Below are 21,429 nucleotides of genomic sequence, written 5' to 3'. Positions count from 1 at the left end.
TGGCTTTATCTTGCTTAGTTTTATTCCACTCTATTTTAGGAACTGACTGACGTCAATGAAGAGAAATTAAATGAAAAGTTTCAAGAACGAGGGTTAAAATAAACACCTCGCCTCTGTCATTGCTAACAGTGTTAGTCGTGCTGGATGGCGAGCTGCAACGTCGTGTGCTATGTTCAAGGACAGAAGGCAAATTCTTGAGTCGTCTGCATTGTCGGGCCACAGCGTCGGCGAGGAGCTGCAGGGGAGAAAAAGTGGCCTTGCTGCACGGCAGAAGCAGACTGTCTTTTGAATGCCTCGTAGCACTTAGCGATTCTGCCACAATGGCCGGTGGAGCTGTTCGCGGGAGGACGGGCGCGGCGTGACCGGAAGGAGAGGTCACGATCGGCCCCGAGCGCCGATAAAGCCTTTTATTTGTCCTTCCGTCGTGGTCGCGGCGGCTCTTTCTCTCCCGTCCCTGAGCCTCGCTGCAGCCGACGACGCCTCCGACAGACCTGGCTGCGCTCCGTTCGATCACTCCCAAAGCCAAATGAAAGTTCCATACATAGAAATGCATTCAAAACACATTAGCGCTCCGTTTCTGTAGCTGAAAGCGGGAGATTGGCTTCACCCTTCAGACATCACAGAGATCCGTTACACAGCAATTTACCCCCGTGGTCCTTTAATCAGCATGATTTCCTTACAGGAGCAGAACTCAGTGGGAGGTTGTCAGAATGGTCATGATGCAGGAGACGCCAGGCAGGGCAAAGAAAATATCACTCTCTCCGTGGCTTCGGAGACTAATTATGTTGTATGTGTGACCTAACAGCATTCTGATGAGGGAAAGCAGTGGTATGTGTTCAGAGCCGGAGGGCACAATCTAATTTTACATTCAGTTTCTTCTGTAGCTCCCCGTAGCTGCGGGGAGCGATCCAAAGTTTTGACATCAAATGACATTTACAAAGCAAAGAAGCATCACATTCGAGCTCCTGAGTCAGACTTGTGATATTTGCCGTGGCTTTGTTTGAACTGTTGTCGACATGTCCGCATATTAATAAACAGGCAGGGCCGACGCGAGTGCGTGTATTCATACTGATGTCACAAATGATTCAGCATTAGTACATTAATAATAGAGAGTGAGTACATGCAGCTAGGCTCACTTACATTTATGAAAATACCATGCATCCGTATTTATGTTGATTTCATGTCCCTAAGTTATGGAGCGTCTCTGCGCTTAGAGGGGATCAGCTGACTGTGGGAGACATCTAGTGGCCGACCAGGCTCCCTCCCCTGGCGCACGTGTCGCTCACGTTGCATTATGGTAAGTTTACATCAGATTAGTTGGAAAAAAATTATTAAAGATTCTGATTCTGTTCTCCTTTTTTTCAAAGCTCTTAAACGCCGCATTGTTCTGCTCGAGGTGCGTTCACGTGTGTGAGCTGGCGTGTTTTTTTATGACGCGACGAGGACCATTTGCCTCCAGGGAGCGCCCGTCTCCAGTATTTGATCCATGGTCCACCTTTTGTTAAGCTGGAAAGGAATATGCATAAGAATAATGGACCAAGCCCTTCAGAATAAAAGAAAATAAAACAGCCTCATGCAAGATTTTGAGAGCGCGAATGACTTATGAAGAAGTTGTTAAACCTTTAATTGGATGGTTTGAACAACTCAAAACCTGTGAATTCGCTTAATAGTCTCAGTTTTTTCTCAGTGTCGTGTCTCAAAGTACCAGAACAAAACGCGGGCCGAGGTGAATCTTTTACTTTGAAGGCGCAGCCAGCCGTGGCGGTGCTTGAGTCCCTCACACCGGTGGACTTGACACGTGTCCACCTTTCCCCTGCCTCCCCACCTCCACGGGCCCCCTCCCCCTCCGCGAACTCACCTCCCACAACAAGTTTGACAGCTCAGCTTTTTGTGCGCACACACGCAGACCTGCGGCGGCGGCGGCGGCGGCGGCGCACAGCTGGACTCTCGCGCGCTCACTTTTTTTTATTCTCGCTTTTAGTCATTTTTTTCCTGACATATGCGCGTCTCGCGTCTCCTGCTGGCTATGATGAATTCACTGTAGGCTCTGGACACCGCGGCCGTCTTGGACCTGTATTCTTGACGTCGTAGTTTGTGCGTGTATTTATATGTAGACAGATAGATATTTTTTTCAGTGTCGCCCGTCGCAAAGGATTTAAGTTGAACATGTCGCGGACCATGGAGGAGGTGAACAAGCTCACTGAAAGTACATACAAGGTGGGTACACAACAGGTGCGACCACGACACACGGCGAAAAACAGCACAGTGCGTCCACGCTGGACGTCTGACAGGTGTTTCATTGGATTTTATTATAACAGTTAATATATGAGGTATTGTCTTCTTGTTGTGGACCCGACTCACGTACTCTGACCGCTTAATTATGGCTTCAGTGGGGCAGAATGAGTTCAGTGCCGTTTACATGGAGTTGAGGTTGAGTTAATTGAGCCTTTGAAGCAAACAGCCCCACCCTGGGAGTTTCGTTTCCTTATCAGAGCTGATCAGCATCATTTTCAAGTCTTGTGCAATGTGAGAGGTTTACTAACACTGTAAGTTCTCCTAAAGTTTCCTTTAAAGACACTTTTCTAAAAACTCAGTCGCTTTGAATTAGCGGCCGTGACTCCACCGGGGTGTGAGTCGCTGCACGCTGTGCTCCAGCTGATGACACTATAAAGGTGAAGCCTCCAACCACTGAGGGGAAAGCGACCAGCTCAGGCCTTTTATCAGACCCATTTAACGTCTTGACCAGCTTTTATCCTCCGGGCTCCTCGCGGGACAACCCCGCAGCTCCTCGGTGTGATGAAATGCCGAAAAAAGACGCCGGGTTTAATAATTTAGCTGTGCGTGTGTGTGTGTGTGTGTGTGTGTGTGTAAGGTTATACAGCAGGCTCCCCAGTAGCCGTCACCTCTGTCTTTGAGCTATTATCCACAGCTCCACACAGAACCATGTTGACATGTGGAAAATGAGCAGGCGTAAAGTAAAGGTTGGCTCACCTGTTTGCTCGTGCTGGTTCTGGGTGTGGACTTAACCCCCTGTTAGACCCATTCCTCCCACAGACATCACCAGGGTAGATATGACGCACAGACACAGTCATTACAGGCGTGAATGGACGGAGGCCTGATACCTGTGTAAGAAAACAGTGGCGACAATGACTGAATGTTTTTCTTTCTGTCTCATATCTTCCTTGTTTGGTTTCCCACCATTTAAATGTTTGTCTTTTGCTTTATTTAGTACATCAGCTGATTTGCACCTAAATAAAAAAAATATTTTGACCCTGAGCCTTGATGTTATATTCAAATTGTTTTATTTGTCTGAAACCAACCAGAATGTGATGGACCAGTTCAACCCAGGACTGAGGAACCTGATCAACTTGGGCAAGAACTATGAGAAATCAGTGGCCGGTGAGTCTCTTTGCCACATTAATACCCATTCACAGTCGTTTAAGACGCGAACGCGCTCCAGCTGCTCTAATAAACAGGCGCTGGATGTTTGTGACACGCGTTAATCGCCTCTTTATCGCTCTCCCAGCAACGACCCAGGCGGGAAAGCTGTATTTTGACGCGCTGGCGAGGATCGGGGAGAACGCCGCGGCGTCGCCTGTCTCCAGGGAACTGGGTGAGTGTCCATGATGCCCAGCTTTAGAGATGCTGTGTAATAACACTAATTGGTCTTCGACTGCTCTATTCTTCATCCTGGACTGATGATGATGACGCTGAGCAAAGCGGCGGCGGCCGCGGGGCCTTTTATATTATATTTAACGAGGGACAGGAGGCAGAGAAGCGCTGCTGGTTTCCTGTTTGTCGCGAGCCCGCTCCCCAGGCTTCGGCTCCCACAAGCTCGCTTCACTGGCGGCGCGCTTTGATTCAACCCCTGAACGTCTGCCCGCTCCCCTGCTGATTATTGGCAAAACCGCTAATTGAATGCAGCCGCGCGGCGGGGCGGGAGTGCCACCTGGTGCTTTCCTGGTACAAGTCTCCCGGCGCCTCCCAGGAAGAAAGGGAAAAAGTGCCAGTTAAAGTGAATGTAGCTGATTCCTGCTCGTATAAATAGATATTCCATAAGTGTTGCAGAACAGCAGGGCGTCACTCACCTCTGACCTCCTAATCTCCCTATGAGACAGACATTTGGTTTCATGATCGGTCAGCGTGAGTCATTCTGGGGGATTAAACAGAGCAGAGTGATTAAACACGCGCTCCGCACGGTCATCAAGGCCCGTCGGCGTAAGCGGAAGCCTCGGCCCGTTGCCTGTGTGCCCGTGAGCCTGCTCCTGTGCGAAACCCGAGCTCCGGCGAAACGTGGCCTCCCAGAAACACGATCCCCCTGAAGAGGCGTTCGAGGACCGGCCCCTCGCTGGCCCGGCGTCTTCCTTCAATTCCCTCTCTCACCCAGAGGTCAAACGTCAGTCGGCGCTTCAGTACCCGACTGGATCGGTTCTACGGGCGAACGAGGCGTGAAATCTTGACCCGCTATATTTTCTGTAACGTTTGCGAGTGGGACGACGCCTCAATGGTTCCGGCCCGCTCCGCGGCAGACGGCTCCCGCTCCATCACACTCCCTTCACTCCCTCACGGCTCCTTGAATGCGGCTTGATAGCGTTATTGTTGCAATAAAGTGGCCATTGTTCAGAGGACGCATTCGTGATGACGACCCGCAGGCGCCGGCGAGCGGGTTCTTCCCACTCAACTCGCCGATTTGCCAGATGTTACCGTTAACGGTCCTGCTGGACCCAACCTAAACCCGCTCCGCGGCTCATGGCTCGGCCCGTGGGTCCGTGGAGGCGTTCCAGGTCCAGCCCTGTTGGCTAATGGCAGACACCTCACGCCTCGCTACATTAACCACACCTGTTGCCTGGCAACGTGTCACAACCGATGGACGGCGGTGAACTGGTGGAGTTCACGGTGAACTCGTGGCCCCTGGTGACTTCACTGTCGCTGAGATCACTCCGAGAAAGTCACTGATTTCATTTTTTTTGGACACAATGTAGCAGCAGCAGCAGCAGCGTGTCGATGACTCACCGCCCTGTAAATGAACCGGTTTGTCAGGTATTTGACTCAGCACCACACCTGCTGATGTTATGCTGTTCCTATTGAAACGTAAGGGCACTTTGAGGTCGGGATCTTGGTTTCCATTTAACCAGCGCCCAGTTTCCTGCATTGTCCCACCTTCGCTGCCGCTGCCGGGGTCTGTGCTAAAGGGCAGAGACCCTGGGCCGGTCCGCTGGCCTTTCAGCTACGCGCTGCTTGAAAGCGCTGAGTGACGGAGCCTTGCTAAAAGGCAAGGTGTGGACAGACGGCGCGGGAGGGGCGGAGCCAACACGCCCGCGGCGACGCATCAGCGGCCGCCTGTTGAATGAGTGTCAGACGGCTGCTTCCACCACAGTCACGTCACCGGGAATCTTTTAGTGAATCTGAAAGGAGAGTTAGTGTCGCGCGATGAGGCGGAGATTTAAAACCTGTGTAACGCTCCAGTTCACATCTGTTCATCCGCTGCAAAGGTTGTTTATTCACTCAGTCAGTCACATTTTCCTTTTGCAACATTTGTCTAAAGAATAAACTTCTGGACAAAGCAGTGACTTCATCACTTCAGGTTTAATGCATTTGAAGGAATGTTAGTGTCTGATTTACTGATTCACTTCCTGCTATGTGCTTATTGTGTGTGTGTGTGTGTGTGTGTGTGTGTGTGTGTGTGTGTGTGTGTGTGTGTGTGTGTGTGTGTGTGCGCATGTGTGTGTGCGTGTGTGTGTGTGTGTGCGTGCATGCGTGCGTACGTGTGTGTGTGCGTGTGTGCATTTGTGCATGCGTGTGTGTGTGCGTGTGTGTGTGTGTGTGCGCGCGTGCGCACGTGTGTGTGTGCGTGTGTGTGTGTGTGTGCGTGCATGCGTGTCTGTGTGTGTGCGTGTGTGTGTGTGCGTGCATGCGTGCATACGTGTGTGTGTGCGTGTGTGTGTGTGTGTGTGCGCATGTGTGTGTGCGTGTGTGTGTGTGTGCGTGCATGCGTGCATGCGTGCGTACGTGTGTGTGTGCGTGTGTGCATTCGTGCATGCGTGTGCGTGTGTGTGTGCGTGTGTGTGTGTGTGTGTGCGCGCGTGCGCACGTGTGCGTGTGTGTGTGTGTGTGTGTGCGTGCATGCGTGTGCGTGTGTGTGTGTGTGTGCGTGTGTGTGTGTGTGCGTGCATGCGTGCGTACGTGTGTGTGTGCGTGTGTGTGTGTGTGTGCGTGCATGCGTGTCTGTGTGTGTGTGTGTGTGTGTGTGTGTATTTTCCCGAGTTGCTGTGCTCTCGTTGACACCTCTTTGTGTCGTCTCCGTCTGTTCTGCACAGACGTACGCGTGCGCTCGCTCGCAGAAGCTTTTTCAATCTGCGTCCGGCAGCGTCCGCACCGCGGGTAATATGTTGGAGTCAGCTCTGAGGCCGTCTGGCTCAGAGAGCAGAAACAGCCCGCACGGGATTAATGCAGCGCGTTAATAAGTAAGTGGTTAAAAGGACTTTGTAGTTGGAGCCAGACGCTGCTCAGGAGTCGTCTCCAGCAGCAGGCATTTAACTACAGAGGAGCCCATAACCATCCTGCTCCATCATCCTGGTTTGGTTTCCTTGGTGACCTACAGGTTAATGCACAGGGTCTAATGTGTGGCTTCCTGTCTTCTGAGCCGCACGTGGTCCAGTTCTCCTGCTCCACCTGTTTGTTTATCCAAATGATCTGTAGCTGGTGACAGTCGTGGGTTCTGAGGCCACGGCGTCGTGTTAGCGCCTTCCCTCGGACGCTGACGCTCTCCTCTGTCATGCAGGTATCGTGCTGATGGACATCTCCGACGTGCACAGGAAGGTTCAGCTGGAGACGGAGGAAAACGTGAGTCCCCCACACACACGCGCACAAACGCACACGCACACACATATATCCACCCCCCGCGCGTGCTCGGACACGCCCCGCTGCAAACCTGCGGCTCCACGCGGTTCCGTTCACCGAGCCCCGTCCACACAGTCGACCCGCGCGGTTCCGTCCGCATCCACGGCCACAAGCGGTGAGGATGATGTGAAGGGAGGCAACGGGTTTGGGCTCAGCAGCACCCGTGGGGCTGCTTCCTGGCTGAACAGAGGCAGGTCTGGATACGCCCGGAGCAAACACCAGCTGGGCTGTTACCACATGTTGTCATTTTACCTGTTAGACGTCTCACAGTGCAGCCTGTGTTATTGTGCATTAAACGGCGACTGCAGGTGTGTAGGCTGCGGGTTCAGGTGTCAGGCCTCACTCCATTTGTTTGCCGATTCCATCATAGCGTTAGAAAAAAACTTATTGTGGGAGAAAAGTGACGCGTCGCTCCCCGGTGCTAACGGCGCCGGTGGGCGTCTCCTCTCGTTAATGGAGTCCGGTCAGTGAGTCACGGCACCGGCGCCGGTCGGAGAGAGAGCGAGGCGGGGAGGCCTCGCGCCCACGGCGGGCGTCAGCTGATCCCCCATGTGGGCACAGACGCACACCAGTCAAGTCTGTGGGCATTCCCACACTGTGTCTGACTCACAGGCACAACCTTGGACTGACACACACACACGCACGCACGCACGCACGCACACACACACACACACACACACACACACACACACACACACACACACACACACACACACTCCAATGTTCTAATGTTCCTAATCAGTTTCTCTCCTCTCTCGCCCCTTCAAGTTCAAGAAGTTCCACAGGGAGATAATAACTGAGCTGGAGAGGAAGACCGACATGGACGTCAAATACATGACCGTGAGTAGCTGCTGGGTTTGCTGCCATTTTATCAGTTGACCATTGGGAAACAACTTGGCAACACAACAAACATCAATGCGCTGCCATGTGAACCGCGCTGTTATTGCTATATTCAGGTATTATTACACATTCACATGCATGCGTTCCTGTGCAAAGCGAGCTGGAGATGGTGTGACACGGACTTTGATGTTTTATTCATAATCCCACTCTGAGATGACTGACTTGTGCTGTCGTACGACGGCGGAGTGACGCGCGTCCCTCCTCTCCCCCAGGCCACGTTCAAGAAGTACCAGATGGAGCACAAGATCAAGCAGGACTCCCTGGAGAGGTGCCAGTCGGACCTGAAGAAGCTGAGGAGGAAGAGCCAAGGCAAGAACGCCATCAAGTACGAGAGCAAGGAGAGCGAGGTGAGCCGGAGGTTGCGGTCAGCCGGCTGTTGCTGATGCAGATGCTGATCATAAATGCATCTTACATACAGATCACCTGAGGGAAACCTTAAGCATTTATATTCAGGGCAATGATGTCTGATCTGATGACATCATCCACCAGCTGATACGGCCGAGCGGCCTCCAGGTTCTGCTAAATAGCAGGACGTCAGGGGTTTGAGGCTGTGTCTGAAAGCAGCAGATGAATCAGTAGACGCCCGACATTAACGAGTGTGCGTATCAGTGAGTGAGGGCTGTTACTGTGCTGTAGGTGTGAAAGGAAAAGTGAAGACCTGGTCTCGCTCTCTTTCCTTCTCACCTGAACAGACCGCTGACAGATGTAACGTGATTAAGAGGCCGCGCGTGTGTCTGTGTGTGTGTAAACAGCGTTCCGAACGCCTCCTTCCTTCTCCCTCATCCACTTGTTGGAATAAACGATGTCGCCCACTGTGGGTTTTTCAGGTCCCAGCTCAGTTCAGTCGCGTTTATTGGTCTGTTTTACCGAAACAAACCGAATTAGATCCACACTTCTCATAATGAAATCAGCTGATCAGCGTCGGTACTGTTTCTAACACACACAGCAGTGGACTTAATGCTCTGTGGAGGTCAGATTAAACTCCACGTGTGTTTGAACTGACATCAAAGCTCAGATTGCGTGGGACTGTTGCTTATGGTAACGGCTGCTCGCAAACTGATCTGACTTCATTCTAATTGTTGTGGAGACTTGCGTGTGTGTGTGTGTCTGTGTGTGTGTGTGTGTGTGTGTGTGTGTGTGTAGCTGCCTTTGCCGCAGTGAGGTGAGCTGTGAAGTAAAAGAAAAACGAAAGAGGGAGCAGGAGCTGGTGTCGATGCGTGCGTTTGCTTCAGAGATTTGCATTTGTGTGTGAAGCACTACGAGCTGGAGCTGGAATGAAAAATGGCCAGACAGACAGACAGACAGACAGACAGACAGACAGACAGACAGACAGACAGACAGACAGACAGACAGACAGACAGACAGACAGACAGACAGACAGACAGACAGACAGACAGACAGACAGACAGACAGACAGGCAGTCGTGCGCTCAGGCAGCAGTGTTTGTCTAAGTTAATATGACCACAGAGAACTTTTGTACTGGAGTCACACACTGCTTGTGTTGTTGTTTAGAGGAAATATTCTTTTTTCACTGCATCGCACACAGACTGGAAAATGGAATCAAGCAGAAAGGATTCTTCTGAGCGGTGAGGGCATGTTTACTCTGGGTATTTAACACCCACAGGATCGGTTCAACAAACATTTTGCTTTGCTAATTAAAGGCGAAAGGAGCAGTTTTAAGCATTGCCTTCATTTTTACACCCTGACGCGTCGCTCTGCGGCGATTTACTCACACTCTGCTGTCGAGCGCCTGCTTGTTTGCCTGTTTGTGTGTGCGGCGTGTGGTTCTATCCTGCGCGGCCCTGAGTCGCTTGTGGTTTTTGCCAAAAGCTGCAATAGGAGCGGGTAGAAAGGGCGTGTTCACAGTCGTTACAGGCGTGTCAATGGGCTCTGAGGTGAAGCCTTTACAAGGAAACCAGGATCAGGTTTACAACTAATAACCATTAGTTTGACTAAGCACATCACCCAGTTAATATTCACAGTATTAACATTTGATTAGCAAATACTCAAGAAGCTGTTCATTTATCTGGAGCAGGCGTAAGGATTATTTGTGTGAGCTATCGGATAAAACTAAATCAGTAAAAACGCTGCAATTGCTTTTCTTTATGGGAGACGGTGTGAATTTTATAGACACATCCCGATCCTCGGCGTGGTCTGACCTTTTTATAATCCCAGACTGGGACGTGCGGAAGGTTAAAGATAAGACGGACCCCCACCGGCTGCTCCACCGCCCCCTGTGTCCTTTCTCTAAACGCCGCAGCTCCTCTGTTAGTGCGGTGACCTCCAGTAAAACCTGCCCCCTGCCAGACGGAGATTAGGTCCTTCTGAGGGGACCCCTGCGTCTCTGTGCCACCTCTGCAGTGAAAGCGTCTCGGTGGCTGGAAACCATGTGCACGGGAAGATAAGACACCGTGATCTATTTATAGGTGGCCGCTTCATTCAAAGAGAGCTGTTGCACCCGCGCGTGGACGCACAGGTTGATATGGTGTCGAAGCGCTGTCTGAACAGGGCCTTTGTGCGTTGCCAGTGCCTGGAGACGCTGACGGGCCGACAGATGGACATGCAGCACTTCATCGCCGACGGCTACAAGGAGGCTCTGCTAGAGGAGAAGAGGCGCTTCTGCTTCCTGGTGGACAAGCACTGCATGCTCTCCTACCAGGTCGCCTCCTTCCACGACAAGGTAGGATGCATGCGCGTTACCGTGGCGACGGAGACGGGCGCTCATGTTTGTTTTCTTTTCCTTTAATATCCCCCCCACGCGCGCCCGACAGGCCAGAGACATCCTGACGACGAAGCTGGGCAGCTGGCAGGACCAGTGCAACGACGCCACCACGCTGCCCGACAGCATCCTGACGATGGTGGAGGGGCTGCGCACGCGGGTCTCCCTCACGCCGATGCCGTCGCCGTCGCCGTCGCACCGCAGCCTGGTACAGTACGCCGGGACGGAGCGGGCTGAGCTGCTTTCTGATCCTTAACGACCTGGGGCATGTTTTAACCCTGCGATGCTGCTCGTTTGGCAGAACATGGGTCCTCCGCCGGCTCCGGCTCAGAAGGCTCAGACCAGCCCTCTGGCCAACATGTTCAGCCCGGTGAACAACACGAGCAGCCCCGGTCCCACCGGCACCACCGGCACCACCGGCACCACCGGCACCACCGGCGGCACCACCTCCAACCACCACACAGGTACTGCTTCCACAGCCCGTCTGAGCGCGTTGACGGGCGGCAGCTCTAACCCGCCTCTGCTCTCTCCCAGAGCCCGAGGAGAGCAACCTGGGCAGGTCCGTTTCCGTGGCGACGGGTCTCAATAACATCGTGAAGAGGCCGCGCGTGCGCACCATCTTCCCCCACTCGGCCGGCAACAACAGCACGCTGCTCAGCTTCGACGAGGGCGACGTCATCAGCCTGCTCATCCCCGACGAGAGGGACGGATGGATGTACGGCGAGCTGGAGAAGACCGGCAGGTGAGTCCGGATCGGACGCCTGGACCGGACCCACGGCTGAATCACCCATGCCGAGTCATTCAAACATGCCCGTCGCGTCCCCGTCCTCCCACCAGGCGGGTGATTGATATGAGCTGGACGGCGCCGGCCCAACTGGCCAGATGGTCCCTGGACCCATTGTTATTCCGGCCGCGTGCACGCGGGCTCAGCGAGCGCCGCCTGAGCCGGAGCGCTCGCTGATAAGGAAATCAAAGTAAAGCATGGCCTGAGGGTGGGATGTAGGAGAGGGGGCTGAAGCGAGGCAGAGGAGCGGCTCAGGCTACCACCTGCTCTACCGCACAGGCCGGCGCCAGCCCAGCCAAAGTCGGACTTCTTAAAGCAGGGATTTGATCTGAAGCCCTTGGAAGTGTGCTTCTGAATTTTAACCATTCATCAGGTTTGATCTTTAGCGGCACCAGGGGAAATTACCTGGCAAATATATCCCAAAAAATGATCAAGGGCAGAAAGGAATGGGTTGTGAAGCAGCTGTGAGGCAGCACAAAGTGCAGCTCCAGTCGCCTTGGATGCCGTTGAAGCGCCTCCAGGCTGGAGGAGCGTGCGCCGCGGTGTTTATCAGAGCTTGGCGTTCGACCAGATGGGGCTCAGGTCCACCTTCAGCTCTGATGCCGTCAGGACTCCACCTTTGTGTAGTGTCGGTTTTAATATCGTATCCTGGCAACACCTTGACGGATTCCGACACTGTATTGGCGGCCTGAGGATTAAATGTCAGCAGAACAGCGTCCCGTCAATAAGAAATGGCCTGATGATACATAATACAGCCTTTAATAACATCCTCCCCTGCGCTGGACTGGACCCCGTTAAAGGGGGGAACAGGAGTGAGTCGCGGTGTGGTGGCGCTAAATAAATGTTAGGAACGCGAGTGTGGCTGCGTTAGCTTTAATTACTGTGAGTGGCAGCTACGCAGAAGAAACGCCACCTGAGCAAACACTAAGTTAGAGGGAGAGGCCGACCGGGTAGGAAGTGTCCTGGAGGCACAGGCGCGCAGGACAAACAGTCCTTGGCCTGAGCTGCTAGCAAGACCAACGGTTAGCATTAGCGCTAAAGCTAAACTCAAGCTAATGAAGCTATAGCGTCACAGGGAATGGAGTCGCACACGTGTGTGTGCGTGTGTGAGTGCGTGTGTGTGTGCGTGTGTGTGTGTGTGTGTGTGTGCTTGTGTGTGTGTGTGTGCGTGTGTGTGTGTGTGTGTGTGTGCGTGCCTGTGTGTGTGTGTGTGTGTGTGTGTGAGAGAGTGCGTGTGCGCGTGTGTGTGTGTGTGCGTGTGTGCGCGTGTGTGTGTGTGTGTGTGTGCGTGTGTGCGTGTGTGTGTGTGTGTGTGCATGTGTGCGTGTGTGTGTGTGTGTGGGCAGCAGCAACAGGCTGCGTGAGTCCTCCCGCTCTGCTCCTTAGAAACCTTATCAGCGAAGTCTCATACTGACTCATCATTAGGCAAACGCACAGAAACTCAGACCTTGATTCGACGTCTTGATTCGCGTTTGAGTCACCGCGCTTCTGGGGGAAGATGGAGACATCGCGCAGCGGCTGTCTGTTGTTGGGAAAAGTTCAAAATCACCGAACGCATGAGTAATTGCACTCTTTGATGCTCCTTAGCAGGAAGTCTCCTCTTTATTAAATTCAGCTTCTTGTTGCCATGGTTACCATAGGCACACATCCACCTGGTATATGTGCAAAAACAGGGAGAATTACAGATCTGTGATGTGTCTACACACTCAAACAAGCCTCGTCAACGGTGACTTGATCCCCTCGTCTTGTCAGGAGCGTCCCGGGTTTCTGTGTCAGCTGATCGCAGGACACGCCGCGCCCGTCCCTGACTTTGTGTCTCCCTTTTGTCTCTGTCGCAGGAGGGGCTGGTTCCCTTCATCGTACTGCTGTGCGCTGTCGGAGTCGCTCGTGAATAACAACAGGTAAGGAGACTCCATTTCGTGGCCAACGAGCACACACACACACACACACACACACACACACACACACACACACACACACACACACACACACACACACACACACACACACACACACACACACACACAGGTGTCATGTTGCAGCCTGCGCTATTGTTGGCGCTGTTTCCTCTGGTTACTCCTGTTAAAGTGATAACCTCCCCAATGGGGGGGGGGGGGGGGGGGGGGGGGGGGGGGCTCCTCTGCCTCCTCTTCCTCTTCTCCTCTTCACTCAACCTTTGATTCCTATTCTTCTGAAGCCGCTTTCAGCCTCCTCAACCATTTCTTCACCCAAATCCTGCTCCAGTTTTTTGACCCCTGTATCGCGCTACGTTGCATAACACAACGCCAAGGCGCAAAGAAGCCACGCGTTACACACGTTGTGTAACCGTCGGATTTGTGCGACGCAAACGATTCTGAAATTGGAGGTTTTTCACACGGAGTCGAACAAAACAGGAGGAAACGGGAGGCCGGCGCCGATGAATGGAGCTCACTGCTGATGAGCGAGAAGGTTCAGAGAGTCGACTCCGGGCCTCTCTTCAAAGAGACTAATCCCTGTCGGATTAATTTATTAGATCTTAATGTGCTGCGTCTTCCGCCGAGAGGCCAAATGCTACCAGCCACGGAAGCTGAGAATTTAAACTATAACCAGCCCCGACGGCACAACACACACATGAATATATGCACATCCCATGACCTGAGCTTCTGCTGAGCATGTTTAAGGTTTACATGAGAGGAGCACACACCTCCCAGGAGGCTTCAGTGAAGTGGCCTCTCCTCCTCCATACTTTCATCCTTCTCCTTCCTCCTCCTCCATCCTTTCATCCTTCTCCTTCCTCCTCCATCCTTTCATCCTTCTCCTTCCTCCTCCTCCTCCTCCATCCTTCTCCTTCCTCCTCCTCAATCCTTTCATCCTTCTCCTTCCTCCTCCTCCATACTTTCATCCATGTCTTTCCTCCTCCTCCATCCTTTCATCCTTCTCCTCCATCCTTTCATCCTTCTCCTTCCTCCTCCTCCATCCTTTCATCCTTCTCCTTCCTCCTCCTCCGCAGTGTGTCGTCGGCGCCGTACCGCAGCCGGAGCGTGGTCGACCTGCACCACCAGGACACGGAGACGGACGAGGCCACCATGGTGCTGCCGCCGGCGGACTACTGCGACAGCCCCGGCCGTGGCCCCGTCGCCGCGGGCAACGCTGTGGCCGTGAACCACGCCCACCACTCGCCCACTCCCTCGTCGGGCTCGTCCGACCACAACGCGGTGAGTCGGGCTGTTGGGACTGGACCACCTGACACCTACAGGTCACGTAATGTCCCCATTAGAAACGTGGCCACTGATGAATTCCAGCTGTTTTTCTTTTAATTTCACTCATATCTGGTTCCAGCGTGGCCATAGAGCTCATACACGTGCTTCTATTTGCCTGCTATGCAAAGTCACAGCCAAATGTGTGGTCTCCCTCTACACTTTTTTTAGTTCCCGTCCTGGGGTTAATGTAAATGTGTGGTCTGCTCCGTACCTTACACCCCCCCCTCATCTGCATCACAATCACCAACGTCAGATGTCAGATGTCAGATGTCATTGCTTTACACAGTAGCTGGTGAAGCTGAAACAATGCATAGGTTGGTACCAAACAACCCCAATCATGTCATATGCATGGACAGCCTAGATCCTAAAATACACACACACACACACACACACGCACACACACACACTGCCTCTTCTGGCCGGCTGTGACGTTTGACCCACATAGCGGTTTGATGGTCAGATCCTTCTCCCTTTCTTTGCCCTGCAGTATTCATAATTAAGCGCCCTCTGGTCCCTGAGCACGCGAAGCAGCGGCCGCTCGTGTCCAGTGTCACCTGTCAGTCGGCGTCCCGCCTACGCGCCGTCCCCTCTGGCTGAGCCTGATGCTGGAATTCCAAGCTGGGCAAACCTGATACCCACCTCTCGTCTTTGTCTCCCTGGCTTCATTCTTTCAGTTTCTCTCTACAACGTGTCCGTTTATCTCCCCATCGCAGCGTCTCTGTTTGTCTCCCAGGCGTAAAGCTCCACCCTCAGCCCGTCCCTGATTCATTTCCACGCTAAATGAGGCTCCCTCCCGGGGGTCATGCATTCTCAGTTCATTCCTACTGACTTTCCTTCTGCTCACAACACACACACACACACACACACACACACACACACACACACACACACACACACACACACACACACACACACACACACACACACACACACACACACACGGCTCCCAGAATAGATTTGCGTGTGGGAAAAGTTCTCTACAGCTCCAATAGAATATAACACACAGGCTTATGTTCAGCTCAGTGTGTGAGTAGGAGGCTCAGGCTGCGTGTTGGTGTTTGCATGTTCAACAAGTTGTGGCCACTTCCATGAGCTTCGTTGTCTGTGTGAAACCTGAGTTTGTGGCAGATGTATGATTTTCTGCTCTTATTGTTTTTAACTTACATATTTATATCAGCGAAGAGTTTTTCGAGCGTTAGGTTTCGGCCTGTGGGGAGAAAGGTGAGAGGAGGAGGAAGTGGAGAGCAAGAGGTTTCCCTGGAAGCGATTATCACGGTCAGGAAAAAAAATGCACCCCGACGGGTTTGGTGGTTTGGGTGGCAGTTTGAGACCTCACCTTATGTGCTGCTGCCCCCATGTGGCCTCTCTGTGGTACTGCAGGTTGACCCCTCCACGTGTACACTGTGTTTATGGGCACATGTGGATCGTCCTCCTCCTGTGTTGTTGCATGTTGACCTTGTCAATACTGATGACCTCTTCAGTCAGTGACAGTGTGCTGTGTTTCCTCCACAGGCCAACGGCATTGGAAGGCCTCCACCCGCGTTCCTCGCGTAAGTAACGCACCATAACGAGATCCATAACACCATAACAATGCCTGTGCTCAGGTTCTCCTCGCTGACTCCTGCTGTGTTTCCAGGGGAGGGAACCCGTTCGCCACGGTGAGACTACGTCCGACCGTCACCAACGACCGCTCGGCACCGGTCATCTGACGTCTCCGCGTTGCCGGCTCTTGTTCATCGTCCGCCCAGGACGTGCGGAGGGACGTGGAGGGAAAAATGCCACTTGAATCTCCTCAATGCTGCTCATATGGAAGTATTCTGGGACCTTTTTAATTACAGAGCAGATGTTCCCATATTTAACATATAGATTTTCTATGCCTATTTCTATTTCTTCTGTTTGTGGTGGTGTTATGACCACCTACCTGCATTCAGAAAGAGACAAATAAAAATGGTCAAAGAGAATGTTGCAATGCATTAATGCTGTTTGCTATTTGCTCACGGTCAGAATGACTGTTAGTTCTCCTCCCTGTTGCCATAGGACAGTAGAAGAATGGACGTCTGCATGACTCCTGCAGGTCCTTTCCATTACATTTGCAACTAGTGTCAAAACTAACATGACTTTGACTGTTGCTGCAAGAAAAAGCTGCAGTGATTTAGAAAGATGCATTTAAAAAAGACAAGAGAGTGAGCATGGAGCCCCCGTATATTGTAAATATATATATTTGCACAACTGATGCTAGATGAATATTCAATTCTCAAGAGCTAGACGATTCTGGAGACCAAACTTTTGCCTTAACGACACAACAATTAGTGTTAAATGTAATTTACCTGTTGCATTGACTTTCATTTCGTGTGTGTGTGTGTGTGGCCACATTCCACTCATAACAGAAATTGTCATATGGAAAAATAAAGATTTATTTCTTCAATTTACTGTTTTAGTTTTTCGTCATGCACAAGTGATTTACACCAAGTGTCGAAAGTAGGAGTAAGGGTTAAGTGGCATTCGTTTTTAATTACCGTAACTCATATAAAAAGTAGGAACCTCAATCATAAAAGCATGTGTAGTGTCTTTTCTAGAGCACGATGTCTTTTCTCCTCTGCCGTGGACAGTCGTAACAGCTCACTGTGATGGAAGACGCAGATGTGGATGCACCGCAGACACAGGGACAAAGACCTTATTGATTGATTGTCTGGCTGGGGGCGAGGGCGAGGCAGGTGACTTGTCACACAGTGGAGTACTAAGATAAAAATCCAGAGATTACACACAGATTTCTTCAGCATGCTTCCTTAAAGGGATGCTCCGCGCAAAAAGGGAGGAGTCCGATGTCAACACAGCGATGGAGGTTGTAGAGCCGAGGGCGTTTCAGATTGTGTGTACCTGAGGTCTGCATTGGCCCTGGAAAAAAAGCACAGCCCCGCAGAACCACCATCCAACAAACAGTCAGTGCAAATATGGCCCCAAGAAACAGAATCAACGAAAACAGACAAAACGCCGCAGGTTCCCTCAGTCCACTGTCCAGAGGCGGGTACGCGTCTCCTTCTGACACTCAGCCAAGAGGAAAAACGCACAGGAAAGCCAATACATGAGTCATCTACTAATTCACTCAGCACTAATTAACCAAACAAGTGAGTGCAATGTGCCAGAAGATACAAAAAAAACAAGCTAAAGAAAACTATGACGTTTGATTCTAACTTGATAAATCATGAAGGAATCCGCTCAGATCTTCCTAATTGAGCTGAATCTACGGAGACTGAACTGCGTTTGGTGAAGGCACTGGCAGCCGGACGCCTACGTTTGCTGGGACACAGTAGGTCCCCAGTAGCCGAAGAAAGGTTTCTACACCAGCGTCTAATTAAAACAGACCCCACACTGTGACAACAGCTTGATTGGCAACAGCAATGTGCAATATGAAGGAAAGGAGGAGGAGAGGAGAGCCGAGGGAGGGGGCGTGGCTTTGGTCCGACTAGCCGAACGTAGCGCCGCAGTTGGGACAGCGTCTCTGCCGCAGCGCGAAGCAGAAGAGGATGCCCAGCGGGAAGAAGAAGATGGCGCACAGGATGCCCAGGCAGGTGAAGTCATCCTCCAGGACGCCGACCCTGTGACAGACAGGAGACGGAGACAGGAGACAGGAGACAGAGACACACACACACACACACACACACACACACACACACACACACACACACACACACACACACACACACACACACACACACACACACACACACACACACACACACACACACACACACACACACACAGATCAGCGAAGGCTGTGTGAATGCTTCTCTGCAGCCTGAAACACGCCTTTACTGTGATACGTCATGCGCTCAGCATTGAAACTTTGCCTGTAACACAAACAGGTCAGACCGCTGCCATTTTCTCCTCAGCAAATAATGAAAGAGGTTAAAACCAAAGGTTTATCCAGATGTAGGTCAAAGCTGAAACGTCTCATCATTTTATTTAACACCTGGTTTTGTGTGCATGTGTGTGTGTGTGTGTGGGGGGGGTCTGTTAATCGTCATGAGGCGACTTGTTTTGACGGAGCTTAAGATCTCATGACTGTAACACACCGAGCAAATCTGCTGAGGCCCGTGAAGGGAATGAACAAACGCATCGTATCAACTCAGATCCCGAGGGGACGGGAAGTGAAAAGCTACTTGGCGAGCACTTCCTGTGGATTTAAGTGTGAGCGTTGATTAAACAGGAATAATCTGGATAAATAACACTTAATTACAACCATGTAGGTTTCTGTTGCGTCGATGAGCTGGGTTTTAACATGAGACCAAGGCTCCGGTAAATAAATACTACTTGAATGTCATTTTATTACACAAATCCATCCGATTCCTCCTTGTGTTCTCGTGGGTTATCACGTAGTGAACTCTGACCGGTCCAGTCACATGTCTGAGGCTCAAATCATCTGACTGACAGGATGTTGACTTAAGTGAATCCACTGAAACCTCAAACTGAAAGTCATGATTAGTCACACTGTAGAGCTCAAAGGACAGGCGGGAGCAGTGATTTTAAGGCATGTGCAGAAAGTGGGTGGGAAAGCGGGTTGTCTGTAACCGTGCGTCCTCACCTGCAGGCGGGGCAGCCTCCCACCACCACCACCGACGGCTGGATGATGGTGTAGGTGCCGGTGTAGGGCTGCTGGGCCACCGCAGGACCCATCTGGGCCGGAGGGTAACCTGCGGTTGACAGGAGGAGGTCTGGTTAATGTGTGGACACGGGTGCAATCAGACAAACTGCTTTACTGAGAACAGGGCTGATGTAGAATAGTAAGAGATATAACAGGAGCTTTCTTAGGAAGCGTTCAATCATTAATTGGCCTCTTGTCAACAAACACACATCTGATTAGTCAGAAATACAAGCTGATTGGAGAAAGTCAGGAAAAAATAAACTTTTTGGCCTGAGGGGAGATCTGCGAGGCTGAACTTTGACGCCTGGAAATATTTTTCCCGCAGCTTTTATCTGCTGGGGACGAGACACCTGTCAGCAGCTGCGAACACACCTACGGCTGCAACAGGCCACGAATGCAAACAAGCAGGAAATGCCCTAACTTCCCCAACACGCTCCCAAACACGGGCAGTCAGCTGATGTTTGTGTCCCTCACATACAGCACAAAGGCTGCAGTAACACACATCGCACTAATCACCTCGCTGTTTGTTCGCTGAGCCTCAAACTGATGAGGGCCTCTGTTTATTCCAAATCTCTACGGCATAAATAACTTACATCACTGAGGACGCACTGCGCATGTGCGTCGCCGAGGCTTATAAACAAATCTAATTGCTCGCCGGGGTTATACATTATTGTTGCGGCCCGTTCACGTGAACTGCGACGCACCCGCGCAGAGCCAAATCAGCGCGACCTGTGACATTTCCCCTCAACGAGGACGGAAGTGGGGCTGCGCGCGCACGCGCGCGCGCGCGCTCGCTCGCTGCCTTCGCGCCTCGGCTCCCTCGCCGTCGGGTCACCGTGTGCGACGTGCGCGGGGCTACTCGCCTGGGCCGCCGGGGTACTGGTACGGCGGCGGGGCGGCGGGCGGGATGGCCCCGTAGCCGGGCTGCTGCGGCCCGTACTCGTAGGTCCCGGGCACCGTGTTGTAGGCGGGAGGTCTGTCCTGGAGAAGCGGCTTGCTGTCCACCATCTCTCCGGGTGTAACGCGCCCTCGCTGCCCTTTACTCGCTGGTTTGGCGACAGAAACGGTCCGAACCGAACTCCGGCTACTTGGCTTGGGTCGTCCCAAACGCTGCGGGACGCTGGTTCAGACGCAGTGGCGACGGCAACAAAGACGAGACGCTGCGCAAAAATGAAACTTCGTCGCTCTCCATGCGCCAACTTTGTCCCCGGCGGCGCAACAGAACCAGATTCCCACCACTTTGAACGCAGGAATGATGTGAGCCAGTCTGGTAATAGTTAACTTAACTCCATGCCCGTCTTCCCAGTTGGTCCTTCGGTATCAAAACAAAAGTCATCACAGCCCCTTGTGAAGCAGCTGGAAGTCAGAAAGGCTTTTCCTTTCTGTCTGGATTGTCACAAGAGAAGAATCATGTGATGCGCTGCTGTAGCGCCTCTGCGCAGTGAAAGGCTTCTTAAAGCGACAGGCCCCGAAAAATAACCGAGCCGGAGTGCAGGCAGCCGCTGCATGCAGTGCAATGCGGAGGACCGCTGTCACAAAAAGGCACGGGATCACCTGCAGGAGCCATTTATATTCACAACGAGCCCGCAGGATGATGCAGCTGCTGGCGTTTAATAAATCCACTGGGACAGAGACGCGTGTGTGGACGACGGGCGTGTTTACGCTGCCGCTTACGTAAACGCTGGCCTCATTGGGAACGGGCCACCGTGAACGTTGCATAATGCTGGACTCGCATCCCGAAGTTCAATCAAAAGATGAGGTGGTGATAAGTGGCTGGATTAAACGTCAAAGTGATTTTAACAGATGAGAGGCTGATGCATTTTATTCCTCTAGCGGCTTTACTGGTACCGGACCTATTCATGGCTCAGTTCTGGATAGCAAAATCAGATGAGTTTTGGGTTTCTGAACCACAAAGATAGCAATAGTAGTGATATATTGGCGTGTAGTCAGTGTAACCAAACATTTCACATGTGTAATACAATGCAAACTAGTTTATGGTTTAATGCAATTACAGTTTCTAATGTAATTTTTTTAGTTCCATCCAGCTGTCACACTTTGTGTTTGCCACATTAAAAGATTTCTGGCAAACATGCAACTGGTCAATTTGTATAAATTCAAACCTTGTTAAGTAATTGTTTCTGGTTTTGTCACCTTTATTTAGGAGGGTTGTTAACATGTTGACGACTCCCGTATTGGTCCTCCATTCAAAGTACACGAAGGACGCGTCTATGTTTTGATGTACTTG

At 51.9% G+C, this 21,429-nt stretch overlaps 2 protein-coding genes across 4 annotated transcripts; one reads left to right on the top strand and one right to left on the bottom strand.

The window, feature by feature from the left end:
- Nucleotides 1-1,872: 1,872 nt before the first annotated feature.
- LOC114859811 (brain-specific angiogenesis inhibitor 1-associated protein 2-like protein 1) lies at nucleotides 1,873-16,967 on the top strand. 3 transcript variants are annotated; one of them, XR_003786550.3, is made up of 14 exons: nucleotides 1,873-2,217; nucleotides 3,324-3,399; nucleotides 3,527-3,613; nucleotides 6,782-6,843; nucleotides 7,669-7,740; nucleotides 8,013-8,147; nucleotides 10,328-10,480; nucleotides 10,572-10,727; nucleotides 10,821-10,983; nucleotides 11,054-11,261; nucleotides 13,142-13,204; nucleotides 14,293-14,497; nucleotides 14,711-14,856; nucleotides 15,030-15,454. XR_003786550.3 is itself a non-coding variant. In XM_029157803.3 (14 exons), the coding sequence occupies exons 1-14, from the start codon at nucleotides 2,167-2,169 to the stop codon at nucleotides 16,249-16,251; spliced, it is 1,542 nt and encodes a 513-aa protein (XP_029013636.1). In that variant the 5' UTR covers nucleotides 1,879-2,166; the 3' UTR covers nucleotides 16,252-16,967. The 3 variants fall into 3 exon arrangements, 2 of the variants coding, with proteins under 2 accessions (XP_055366607.1, XP_029013636.1); XM_029157803.3 differs by lacking the exons at nucleotides 14,711-14,856; nucleotides 15,030-15,454 and adding exons at nucleotides 16,055-16,092; nucleotides 16,179-16,967 and having other exon boundaries at nucleotides 1,879-2,217; XM_055510632.1 differs by having other exon boundaries at nucleotides 14,711-15,454.
- Nucleotides 16,933-20,841, bottom strand: bri3 (brain protein I3). The gene is made up of 3 exons (XM_029157804.3): nucleotides 20,048-20,841; nucleotides 19,125-19,233; nucleotides 16,933-18,138 (listed from the first exon to the last, which is right to left on the bottom strand). Exons 1-3 carry the CDS (start codon nucleotides 20,190-20,192, stop codon nucleotides 18,006-18,008), a joined length of 387 nt encoding a protein of 128 aa, XP_029013637.1. The 5' UTR covers nucleotides 20,193-20,841; the 3' UTR covers nucleotides 16,933-18,005.
- Nucleotides 20,842-21,429: the final 588 nt, after the last annotated feature.

This window comes from Betta splendens, chromosome 8, assembly GCF_900634795.4.
Source record: "Betta splendens chromosome 8, fBetSpl5.4, whole genome shotgun sequence".
In the NCBI taxonomy this organism is placed as follows: domain Eukaryota; kingdom Metazoa; phylum Chordata; class Actinopteri; order Anabantiformes; family Osphronemidae; genus Betta; species Betta splendens.
Note: the sequence above shows the minus strand (reverse complement) of the source record. Positions and strands in the feature narration are given on the sequence as shown.